This window comes from Helicoverpa zea, chromosome 5, assembly GCF_022581195.2.
Source record: "Helicoverpa zea isolate HzStark_Cry1AcR chromosome 5, ilHelZeax1.1, whole genome shotgun sequence".
Taxonomy (NCBI): domain Eukaryota; kingdom Metazoa; phylum Arthropoda; class Insecta; order Lepidoptera; family Noctuidae; genus Helicoverpa; species Helicoverpa zea.
This window is the reverse complement of record NC_061456.1, coordinates 11297925-11311798: the sequence shown is the minus strand read 5'-3', so window position 1 is coordinate 11311798 and position 13874 is coordinate 11297925. Positions and strand designations below refer to the sequence as shown.

At 33.8% G+C, this 13874-nt stretch overlaps 1 protein-coding gene across 1 annotated transcript in view; it reads left to right on the top strand.

Annotated features, from left to right (window-relative positions):
* The window catches only part of LOC124630675 (cell adhesion molecule 3-like), a 234441-nt gene that overhangs the window by 183613 nt on the left and 36954 nt on the right, over positions 1–13874 (top strand). The window contains exons 6-7 of the mRNA XM_047164639.1: positions 1079–1195; positions 2852–3026. Of these exons, the coding sequence (XP_047020595.1) occupies positions 1079–1195; positions 2852–3026 (292 nt within the window). The remainder of the gene's footprint in view (positions 1–1078; positions 1196–2851; positions 3027–13874) is intronic.

The window sequence follows — 13874 nt, the reverse complement described above, 5'->3', positions numbered from 1 at the left end:
CAATTTTTGATATACAAAGCGCTTGCAGTATAAACAATGTCAGATATTCAATAATCTTCATTTTTGACACCTTTATTTATCAGTCATATTATTTTACAAATAACATGAACTATATACCTATTTCAAAGAATAATACCTAATAGGAATTTTCATAATTAATTTGTGTACTAATGCAAGAAAATATTTTATCAGAGAGAACTCTTTAAGAAATGCTTGGAATAACATCAAATAATAATAAGCTTACGTGCTAGGAAAATAAAAATAAGTTATATCTTTGCTTTTTTGTATAGGTATCTTAAAAACTGCTGAATCATTTTAAATGAAGGTGATAGTCCAGAGCCTGAAAAAAGGACATAGGGTGCGTGAAGTGGTTTCTATCATATAAAAAGCCCCGAGCCTGATTTTGGTTTTGAATTTAATATGACAGTATCTTTAAAAAAAAAAAAAACTTACAACCCAAAATTACTAAAGGTCATATCGGTCACCTTCTATAAAATATTCAGAGAGCTAATCTTCATAACAAACTATCATAATCTCATCAGAAATTCATGTTAAAACAACTGAACTCCCAGCAGGCTTAGGTTACAAAATTTTGATATTTTCAATAGAAAACAGTCTCAGAACAAATATTGCTGTCTAATTGGTTTTTGACGTTGATTAATGATAGAATGCTGAGGCAGCCTGTTCGCCCCCAATCGTCTCGCTGCCGTGAACATATTCATTATGGATCGTGAAATTGTAGTATTTTGCCAAACGAATCTGGGGTAAACAGAAATTATTTTACAGTAGGTCTTACGCTCCCAAAAAAATGTTGTAAGTAATTTAACTTGCTTTTTTGGTATGCATTATGCCTTGTTTTTCTTCGAAAAATGTTTATATAACAGCCTCGATAAACTATTAAATATTTAACACACATGAAATATGTTTTTTAAGAAGACCAGTATACAGTAGCAGGACTTGAGATTAGCACGTTCAAGCAATCAAAAAATCTCTTCAGCTTTATAATATTAGTATATGTTGCGTAAAAGCAAACAAAGTTTTCAATAATTTTCTTTACTAAATGAATGTCTGATTGCAGGAAGGTGAGCTCCTGCCCAGTCAAGACACCGTGGTGTTACCATCACCTCGTCATCACGACAGTTCGATGGATGAAGACGCCACGGACCCGATGCCTACACCAGAAACTTCAAATAAAGTAAGGAATACCTTTAATTCTTTAATTAACTAATTATATGAACATTGTTATAAAGTTATAAGTAACTGTTATAATTTCCTACCACAAAATGTGAAAAATCAGAAATATAAGTAAGTTTAAGGACGTGAGTAAGTTTTACATTTTCAATACATTATTATCAAAAAGTCACGATACTATGTTTGATTAGTTTTTAATCTTTTACTGAACCTAGACAGAAAGCAACTTAACGTTTGATACTGAGGTTTATGGTACCTGTACAGAACGTTGCCTAATAAGAATATTAAACAGAACCCTATAAAGAAGGTGTGACCAAAATTTGTACTTACCTATCATTTTTCACTCACAAAAATGAGTTGATACAAATATAAATCTCGTACTTAATTCTATTTTAACTATTCATAAAATTAACTACTAAATTTGTAATAAATTAGATATCCAAAAATATATTTTAGTTTAGAGCGAACTAATAAATGTACAATTAATTATGATTATATTATGATGGCTTACTGAATTTGAATTTAGAATTTATCTCCAATGTATTTTAGAGAATTATTGTGCATATTTTATGTTCAATTATTTCAAATTAGGATAATTATAGTAATCATAGGATACATAATAACGAAATTAAAATGTCTTCGAATGAAAAAACCAAACTTAGTTTTAAAATTATTGTTTTCATTAAGGTATTAAGTCGCTAAATACATCGACCCTTAAGATTTCAACAGGCACTATTGTACCGAATGTTAGTTATGTTATTACATATTAAAAATCATCACTAAACAGCTTTATTTATGAAAAATTTCAGCATATCTTCTTACAAGCCATAAAACTAGGAAATATTGAAAGGTAGGCGCGTTGAGGGTCGCACATCATAGATTTTAATTTGATAAATTATTAATTTAGTTAGCCAAATGCTTTTAATTTTTCATTTATTTATTTTTAAACATATCAGTTGTAGCGCGGACCTTATCTATTGCCCCTCCGCGCCCCTCTAGGCTAAGACGCGCGCCGGCTCGCTACCGAAATTAAAAGTGGAACAGCCGCGCAGCTTTTGCGGCGCGCGCGGAGAGCCGACAGTGACCGACTAACCGCGAAGCACGACGCATGCGCTCTGTTGTTGACGGACGCCCGCGTCGCTCGCGTGCCGCTAGCTAAGGTCCCTAGTATTAAATATATACGTGTGTCGTGTGTGTGCATTATACGTTTATTTACCACCAACTGTCTTTAAAACAATCTCGGAACGAAGCCCAACTATAAAGTTACATTTTTAAATATTACCTAATTATAAAAATAAAAAACATTAAAACATATAAAAAATAGGTTGCCACCGATATCGGGCACAGGGTCCAAGGTACCGGTGGTTAGGGTCCCAGAGACAGAAACCTCCTCACAATACGCGCCGTATCAAGGAGTACTGCCTTCTGAATCAGTATCTTGATCCAGCCGCCTAACGAAAGCCTCATGAAGTATTGGCCAAATGCTTATTATTACCATCAGATCACATCGAGAAGGCTAAAATGAAAGGAGATTAAGCATTTAAGCAGAGAATTACTACTACAGCAGTTGACTCACTGGATTCTCCTCTCTTCACATTAAACTTAAAGTGAAACTTATACTGTTTTTTCTCAAATTTCGACTTGTACCATTTGTCCCCAGGTAGCATCAATAAGCCAACTATCCTTCATGGTGAGACCAGACAGCTTCGAGCGCGGCCAGCTGCGACTGACGTGCATCTCCACGGTACACTCAGTGTACAGTGAACAAGCAGAGCTGGTCATCAATGAGGAGCGGCCTCAGATCGCCTCCGTCCTTGGGACTAGGGACGCAGCTGGTAAGTCTTGAGTTTTTTAACCCTAGGTGAAAGAAGAGGAGTATGTGTGTCGGTGTGTGGCAACGTAGGTCTTTAGCGGATGAACCGAATTGGATGCGATTGTATTTTGTTTTTGACAGGTGGTTATCCCAGCGGTGGTTCCTATTTTTTTATGTTGTTAACCCCTCCAAGAAGGTAAGCTCAATATTTTTTGTATGTGGTTCATTCTGCTTAGTGACATTAAAAAGCCAGGTGTAGGTACCTACTTAGGGTTTATATTCTGTTAGCAGTTATTTGTTTCTTTTCAGATTGACATAATGTTGCCAATAATATTAATGCACTTTAAAATTCATGCGTATTTGCATTGTACGAACAACAAGTTTAAACGTTTTCAATTATTACACCACAATATATAAATAAAATAAATGATTGAGGTAACATACTTTTCGTCATTTCATAATGAAAGAAGTGCTCCAAATATTACAATTGCAAGTGCCCTGTAAAACTTCATTCAAAACCCAATAACAGTAAAGCAATAAACGGGAAATAAGTGCGATAAATACTATTATTACTGTACGCGAAAAACACTCGGATTCGTATAAATCATCGCTTTTATCGGAGCATTTAAAACGTTTTTCGACATTAATCACGAACGGATCGAAAGCTTTCACGGTTCATCATGGTTCAATAAAGAACATTATGCAGTACCTGAACCGCTACTCGAAATATACTAGAAAATTGCCCTCATTCAACACAAACAAACCGAACCAATATTTTTCATGAGGAATGCTCTTTGAGATTTAGACTAGAGATCTCGGCCGAGTAGCGAATTGCTAAGAATTTTTATTTCTCGGTGTAAACACAACGTTTGAATACGTAGAAGGCAAACCAATCCCACTCTACAATTCAAATATTTGCAGCAGCCGACTTGCACTGCAATTTGCCACGAGAAGTTTTCCAGCACGCTGCATCTTGGTAAATATATGAAAAATGCAAAAAATACATAGTAAACATAATTATTTTGCTGATAGAAACTATTCTTAGGAGATATGCGAATTGTTGTGGCAAAGATGGCCAAGCTGCATCGTATGTGCACTTATTTGAAAGCGCTTCAAATTGTTGATAACATCGCTTTATTAAACTTAAACTATTCTATTAGAAGAATAGTTTACCAACTTATATCGGAAACAATGTGGTTTCTGAACAAATAACCGTAGATTATATCTCACATCTTCTATTATTAACTTATTGAACAAAAAAGAAATCTAGATAAACATAGCTAACAAAACTACGGTATAGGATACGCCAATCACGCATATTGAAATCCCATCTTCTATAGAAAGCATTAACAAATTCCGCGTAAATAACAGTTATAAAAGAACATCATAACATCCATAGTTCCACAAAATATCAACTAAAGTGGTACGAGAACGCGTATTCACTCAAAACATGGATATTGGTGTTCGTCAATACTGAGTATTAAGCGTTCACGGAACGGTGAATCGGCAAATCCTTCTATATGTAGGCAATCACTCAAATATTTGCTAGTACTGGCTTCTCGTGAGGCTGTTTGTCGACTGAACGTTCCGGTCCACTAAGCAAAGGTAATGTTTAGTGTTGTAGTCACGTGTTTGTGTGCGAGCAAATAGTTTGGGTGTAACGTCACCCCCGGATTATCGCGCTTTGCATGTGTGCGTAACGGTTCGTGTGGATTTTCAGTGTGGAAGGCAGGCTGGAAGGTCAGACAATTGACTATCTGCTTTGTTAGATTTTAAGGCTGTAGTAATTGATAGGTGAATATTTATTCACGTTTGTATCATTGTGTAGGTATGTGATTTGCTAAAATAATGTTAGATACACATTGGTAGGTACATGAAATGGTTTTAAAATAATGTTCCATACGCATAGGCTTATAAATTCGTTTTGACTGTGTATTATGGGATAACATAAAAATAAGGAAGGCACATCTTTAACTGTAACATTTTTTATCTCCCCTTTTTTTTCATAAGCCTACTCTTTAGATCTTATGTATTTGTTCTTTTATCACAAATAAGATTATGTAAGTCGATGATTTAGAGGTATATCATTCATCGTTTTTCGTATCAAATACACCTACATACCTAACCTACCTATATTATCTACCGAATCAAATTACCTCTTACTGCAGCCTACACCTTGCTTTCTAGAGCAACCGATAGCTCTAAGGTATATTGTATACGGTTTGTGCTTCCTCGATACACGAAATTCTAAACTACATAGGCTTTATGCCGTTGTTTCAATGATATCCTAGCGCTTGGCAGGTATTTCAGACTATTTGTGAAGCTCTGAATACACTGGATCTAAGCTCTAGTTTCTCTTAGACCCCTACAGACTGCAAAATTTAATCATAGTGCAGTCATTGCAGCGAAAAATACGGTCTTACCTCCGAATTTTTTTACTTTGAACCGATTTGCATGAAATTTTGGAATAAGGTTCATCTTACCCTTAACTTCAAAAGTGAAAGTGATTTGAACTCCGCCACCCCCCCTGAGGGTGGTTGCCACCCCTTCTCCGGGGTGATTTTTTTTTTGCAAAATAATTTTGGATATCGATAGAAGACCTAATTTCAAGCAAAAGTTGTCTTTAAAGTTTTAAAAAAAATCCAATACTTTTCAAGTTATTGTTAAAATTCGCAATTTTTTCACGTTTTTCATCGGTTTTTTGCAAATATCTCCAAAAATATACGTTTTATCGAAAATTTTATAAAGAACAAAATTGTAGCAGGTAAAACAACGAACAATTTGTTTTTTTTATAAAGTGTCTTAAGTGCAATATTAAGCTAGATATTAAAGATCAAAGCCGTTTTTTATTTTATCTGAAATTTAATCGTTGTGGTCAATGCCATGTAGCGGCGAGCAGATGCATTTTATACATTCTATTACAAATGGGTTTTGTAGTGCTTGAAATAAGCTTTAAGATGAGCATTATTAAAAATCTTTTGCACGTAAAATAAGTGAGCTGTATAGCAAATAAGGGGAGCATCTAATGTTTTTTCTTTTAAATCAATGGGTTTCATAAGTGCCATTTCCACCACAATTAAAATTAATCGCATTCCGCCTAGGATTAACTTTATTATGAAGTGTTTGATAGATAGTATCAGTTTGGCTGCTTCAGGACACATATTTTTCAAAAAAGTTACGATTAACGAAAAGAACAAAATTTCAAATTAAAAAAAAAAACACTTTATTTTCATGATATCTCAAAAATTACGACAGATACGCATAAAAGTGTACGATAAAAAAATTAGGTATTTTCCTGACAAACAATTTGGTCTATTTGTTTTTTTTGTCGAACAAAAATTGACGGAGATATGATTGTTTAAAGAGCACTTGCCAGCGCAATTACAGCCTCTCTTAAGCCCTTTAACCCTTCACCGTTTTAGAAAAAGGTTCTTTACTATATATTGCAATGATGGATGTTGTAGCTCTCTTAATTACTTTTACAATGGTTATTAATAAATTGTGATAGCATGAAAGTTGAAGGAGTTATGGTCCAAAAACTTATCATATTTTTTTCTACTTAGTAACTGAAAATTTCGGAGTGTCAATATTTGGAGCAATGTGAAAGTAGGCAGTATAATAAAGACCCACAACTATTGTAATGTGTATATATGTCACCGGAAAATAATAAAACTCGTAAATTGATCAACTTACTAAAATAATAGATGGCATAAACTACGTCGATTAAATTTCAGACAAAATAAAAAACGGCTTTGATCTTTAATATCTAGCTTAATATTGCACTTAGGACACTTTATAAAAAAAAAAACAAATTGTTCGTTGTTTTACCTGCTACAATTTTGTTCTTTATAAAATTTTCGATAAAACGTATATTTTTGGAGATATTTGCAAAAAATCGATGAAAAACGTGAAAAAATTGCGAATTTTAACAATAACTTGAAAAGTATTGGATTTTTTTTAAAACTTTAAAGACAACTTTTGCTTGAAATTAGGTCTTCTATCGATATCCGAGGTTATTTTGCAAAAAAAATTCACCCCCGAGAAGGGGTAGCAACCACCTCCAGGGGGGGTGGCGGAGTTCAAATCACTTTCACTTTTGAGGTTAAGGGCAATATTAACCTAATTTCAAAATTTCATGCAAATCGGTTCACAGTAAAAAAATTCGGAGCAATAATGCTTCAATGACTGCACTATCAGCTTATAGTTTCATCGGGCAGTTAGGGCACTTTCAAATGCGGGGCGGCAACGTTGCGTTTATCGTCCTGCGTCCGCTTCACGCATTTTGTATGAAAACAAATGAATGTCTGTGGGCAAGACGAAAAATGCGCAGTTGCCGCACCGCAAGCGCGCAACTCAGCATTCCATCGCCATATATCTAATTTGAAAAAACCCTAAACCAGTAAATAGATACTAGTGCAAACATTACAATGATAAGGTATCTGACTGAGATAACTAAAAAGTTTCATGTAATTTATGCTTACTTTTAAACTAAGCTGTCAACCAATTATTGGCTGACAGTTCTAATTTGCAGTCTGTGGAAGTTAAAATAGCCAAAAAATCTGATGAAAGCGGAGTGTTATCTTACGCACACTTTAACTGCGAGCAACTACAATTAATCACCAGTAGGTATCAATTCAACAAGGTACACAAAATAAGATAGTATAGACGATACTAATATACCTAAAATCCCAGTTAATCTGAATACCTAAGACGTCTTATCCATGTTATTACTATCGTCTCATTGTATTGAAACATGCTTCTAATATCAGTAGACATGTCATGATGTGATATCTGACATTGGTAAATTACTTTGTACAAATGTCAATGTCGAAGGTTATGAGAAAAGTAAAAATAGGCATGCAAAATAACTATTTGTGGAAATAATAACTTTTGACTTTCGCGACTTTGTTCTGGGAACTTAGATTCAATATTTTTTTGAACTTTTCGCACAAAGAATATTTCTTTATGTAGAATATTGTATGTCTAGTAATAATATTATCGCACGTAATAGCATGTACCTAATACAGAAAAATGAACAGAGCATATTTTGACAACTAAATCCATATTAGTGAAAGCCCGAAAAGGGCTTCCGAAAAAATAATTAGAGAATACCAAAACTACTGAGCAAGTTTAAATGCAGTTATTCACACAGATAGCTAGCCTAGGACACAGACTACTCTCTGTCAAGGTACGAGAAGTAGTTCCTTCAGGATACCGGTGAAACCGCGGAAAACCAATACTCATCTCCATATATTAGTCAAATTGATAATTAAACTATCCTTTGATAAAATAAACATAGTAAATCGTATGTTTATTTCTAATCCCCGCCACTGAGTATAATTTAAAGTTAACAGCAGTTACGGTCGCTGTATTGACGACTCGCGGCAACGCCATCTAATTCAATTGTAACACTATTCACAATAGTTTACAAACTACAAACTTCGTTATAACACGGTTTCATTAACAATTTAAAAGGTAATTGGTTTTGTTTGGTGAAAAATGAACTTTATAAATATAGAGGTAGGATTTTAAATCATTTAGCAGAAGTTGGCGTTTGAAATCTGATTCGCATGTGCCGTCATTTGTTTTCGAACGCCTTTTCAAGAACAATTCGGGGATACTCATTTGTTTAGGGTAAAGGCGGGATAGATGCCCCACTTTTTGAAATATGCTTATAATTTAATAAATATTGGTTCTACATTAATAACACCTATGAATGTAACTAGTTTAATCCTTTATGTTTATTTGTGATTTGTCTTTTTGGACCTATATACTAAACGTTTTGCAGATTTTAGCTTTTTGTAGACCTCGATTTTTGGGGATAGATGCCTACCCCTATGGGTAGTTGCCCCACCTTGAAAATACTAGCAAGGATAGACGCCTACGGTGCGGGATAGCTGCCCTTCATACTGTTTAAGTATAAAGGGGTGACATAAATTAAAGTGCCCTTCATACTTAAACAGTATGAAGGGCATTTTACTTTAATTTATTTGAAATGAAAAGTATTTTGCAGTTTTTTAAATCTTTTTATATTCATTATCAGATTAATTAAAATTAACACAATAAAATTCTAAAAGTATTTGTTCAACAAAAATAATGTATTTTATACATATTTTAAACCTTTATTATAAAATATTAATTATTTAGTTTCAACATACAAAATCATAAAAATAATTCTTTCTTAAAAACTAAAATAACACAATATACTTAGCATCATAATATTTAACCGGACAGTGCTTTAAGTTTTCTACAACTCGAGCAAAAATTTCTGAAAAGTCTACAGGTTTCATGTAACCAACACTGACACATTACACATTGAATCCAGTCGGATTTAGACTTTGTTTGTTCATAGTTTTCAAAGCATTCTATGCAGTTATTTTTATTTGTATCTTTAGGCTCATCCTGTCCATCTCTTTTAGTCTTCTTCACCGGCAAACCTTTGGTTTTCTATTCCTTAACTTTGTTCTTAGGTGAATCGTCTTCATCTTCACTGTTTGAACTGTAATTCATTCGTTATCAATAAAAAGTGTAAATACCTATACATGAAAAATATAAAAAATATATATTCAAAGCACTTATAATACATTCAGGGTACACGTGGTGTATGGAGGGATAGATGCCCCTAGGGGCACCTATACCGTAAAAAATCAGGGCAACTATCCTTTTTGACAGGGTTAGATGCCCTAATATTTTTTTTAATAAATAAATACAATAGAGCAACTATTTACATCAAAATGTGTACTTCATGAAACAATATACATACGTAATAAAAAATTTTATGGAATTAATATCTACTTATAAAGTTATACAACAGCAAATACTCACCTTTAAAAATTTTACGCTCGCTGTAAGTTCGCCGCGGAGATGAATTCACACACGAGCGAAACGCGACCTCACCCCTCGATGGCGCGTGGCTAATTTAGGTGCGGGGTGCTTGTGGCTTCTAGTTAAACGGTTGTTTCTTAATCGCGAGCATGGGAAGTTAGGTTTTTTAAAAATGGGGCATCTATCCCACTGCGGCATCTATCCCGCCTTTACCCTACACCAGTTTCGTAGTTTGTATTGTTTGAAGAACAAACTTGCTAACATATTACACATTTTGATAATGTGCCGAACTACTGTGTCAAAGGAAAAAACGCATAAAAGCTCGATAGAATCATTTTGCTGTATTTTTATCTCGAAGATTTGAAAAAACATGAAGAGATTATAAATAGTTAATAAGTAAGAAATAATAAGTTCCTTCGATTAAATTTTACAACCCCATAGCTAGTAGGTACTTTGTAAATCTACATAGATAGGATTTGCATATCGAATGAACGAGAAATCCAGCCATAACATGTCTAGACGTCATTGTGAAAACACAAACAAACGAACATCGGAACTACGTATTTGTGTATCAAATAGAACTAAGAACGCCTTCACACCATCGATTTTGCCGTGCGTAACTATACGCTCATTTTAACTTGGGTATATTAATTGTTATCTTCGTCATCATCATTTCAATCATATGCTGTTTACTTCTGAACATAGGCCTCAAAAAGGACCAGTTAAAAGCAGCTTGGGTCCTGCTTACCTATCAACGACTTTCGAAGTCGAAGTCAAAGGTTATACGGACAGCATATTATGTAAGAATGTGCATATTATGTCCAACCATCTATATTACGGCTGGACTAACCGTTTGGCTTTAAGGCGGTATAAAAATCTGTCACTATTCACATGTTCGTATTTGGGCGTCGTCGCTCGAACTAGCAGTTGTCAATTGTTTAATTAGTCTTTGTCAAATCATTGCGTGTGTCGCTAGTAAACACATGACAAACGCGCGGATGATCCACTATTGCTAGTTTGAAAGCCCTCTTATTCCACTTCCATAGATTCCAGTTTCTGTCTAGACGGAATACATTAAGCCAGTCGTTTTGTCATTATCGAAACTATGCAGTTTAGTAGGAGACAGTAATCGGTGCATTTCTGCATCGGTCGAATTATTGGTTCCCTTCCGAGATAATAAGGTTTTATATTTAGTGTTATGCTTTTTGTTTGAACTTTGCGGGCTTTTTTTGTTTGATTGTACTACGTCGTGGTAAAAGAAAGTTTTCGAGGATCTGTAAATTACATTGATTTTTTTACATAATGTTAGTTGGCTACTTTTACACTTAGAAAGAAAATGCGTTGAATTGCGTGAATAAATACACGTAGCATGCTGTAAAATGTTTGATTCCAATAGAAAACAAAATGAGCCTTCTATGCTGCAAAAAAGACATGTATTCGTTTTATAAAATAACACTCTATCCTAGAGGCAGTTAGCTTGTACTTACTTATCATTATAAAACTTTAAGGTATTCATATTTCTCCTTGTAACAAAAAGAAACCATTATCCTAAGAAATAATTTGAAAGTCTGTATTTCAGAAAACACTAAATCCCCTGTTTAAGACACAAACATTAACATAGCAAGCTAATCTTGGACGAAGTAGAAAAACGTGTAAAGCAATGAAATAATTAACTTTAATTTACGATAAAACGTTAAAAATAACGAAAACAATAATTAAATATTCATTACGTGGAATTATCGCGTTTTCTTTCTTTTCCTCGAAAAATTCACGAAAAGCCTTGGCACTTTTTTGTTGAGTGAGATACCTACGTTGGATTATCGTGCTTAGATATTTTTTATCGACATCGATGGCTTCTAATAAAAATATATATTTTTTTTATTTATTTTAAGTTTAAACTAATTATGAAGGGATGATATTGACCTTCAAACGGTGCAATGTGCCACTATGTAAGGTAAGGAATGTATCTTCCTTTTACCTGCACTCCTATATTTCTAACTTTTTCTGTTTTTATTAAAATTCTATTTTAATCTGGCCATTTAAATCACAATTTAAAATTATTCTAGTAATCTGGTTTCTCTCTCTTAGTTTCTTATAAGATAACAAATTAAGATCTCATTTAGTTAAAATGTGAGTAAAATTAGTAAAAATATCGATACATATTTTATCGACACGTCCCACCTCTAGTCCAGGCTCCCCATTAACGCTATTACGCTAATGATTCGCCGGAGCAGGACGCCCCCCTAATCACAAAACAAAGCTTTTTTAATAGAGATATTTCTTTTAAGCGCCATCGCCCACTTTTGGGGGCTCCGACTTTGACTTTTATACTGCTTTTAGATCAATGATGATTGAAAAAAATTCAAATCTTTTGATCATACTACCTAATTAAAATTTGTTTTGTAAGACTAAAATATTTTTACTGAACATGTAAATGTCACTTTACAAAATATTGATTCCTGCTGATGGTTAACTTCGTCATACGCAGCTTCCATCACTCATTCACAAAACGTAATATCGTAAAACCACGAAACCAATTCGAAATTCCAAAAAAGATTAACTACGTAACCGAAAAGCCTCCAGCAATAAAAACCAATTAAAAGCCAGTCATAATTCAACAAAAACTCATTTCTAAATTGAACAATTCCAAATTCAAACAAAAGTCATGGCCGAAAAAAAGTAGTTGTGGCTTTGTAACCCGCGAATGCGCTCCTCCGAAAAATTAAAAAAAAAAAAAAACAATTGCCTCGCACCGCTCATATATAACCCAGACAATAGTTACAAGAAATATATGAGCCATATTAACAATACACGCAGACATTTTTATACATTTTTGTTCTACCAGCACCGACGCGCTTAAACGGAAGCAATAACCTAACGGCCCGGACGTTTACGCCATTTTATTCATATAAAACGGCAATAATGCCAGTGTTTGCATAGCGAGATATAAAAATTATTCAATTTTTGGATACATTTTTTTCACACTTCATCTGACATGTTGATTGTCAAGCTGCGCTGTTAAATAAGAGGTTTTATTGTTTAGGGCCGTGAAAACGAGTTGTAAAGTGGCTGAATGGCATTTTTTGTATTGTTATTTTTTTTGATGGGCACATGAATATATAGGTATGGATTAAAAACACGGCTTAGGCTGGCAACTTGTGTGAATGAAAGTTCCACAATGCAAAATTAATATTGATTATATTCTATAGATATATTTATTTTCCACTCACATATCTAGATAAAGCAGATTACCTAGAGGTATTATAATGTACCTGACCTACCACAAAATGTACTAGTTTATAATGCAATATTTGTAAATATTATTAAGTGCTTTACATAATAATATATAGCATATATTTATTTTAGTACAATAATACTTATTAATAAAATAAAATAAACTTTAACAATAACCAGCTAAGCTGAGATTTATTGAATATCCAAAAAATCCAAAGCACTTTAAATCTATTATTATACTTTAAAAGTCAGCTATGACCTCACTTAAAGCTAAGTACACAAACATATTTGTTTGATATGATTTCAATACGATTTCTAATGCATTTTATTTTATATTCTTAAAGTAGGTTTTATAGACTTTTATTATTACCTACAGACCTCTTTGATGTAAGGCTTTATGATAAAAACACCCGTGACCTTAGAATAGAGGTCGCACTTGACCGGCATTGGTTTTGAATTTCGAACAAAGTAAACTTTTTTTTATTTTCTTAGAAAACCGTATTGATACTTCTTGCATTAGTTATGCTTACATATTTTTTTTTACTTGTGTTAGATTTCAAATAATTCATTTGTTTGTTTTAAATAAAGCTTTTTATTTTGAATTAGGCGATTATCACACTGCCCCGCATGATGCAGCGTAGTGCGTGGATGCGTTTTTTTCCGTTGTATGGAAATATCTCCGTTTGTATGGAAAACACGCATAGTCCAACACACTGAAAATGCATCCACGCGCGTTCATGCGGATCACGCACATACATGCGGAGAAACACGCACCCCCGCGCGTAGGTGCGGGGCGAGACGCAAGGTATGG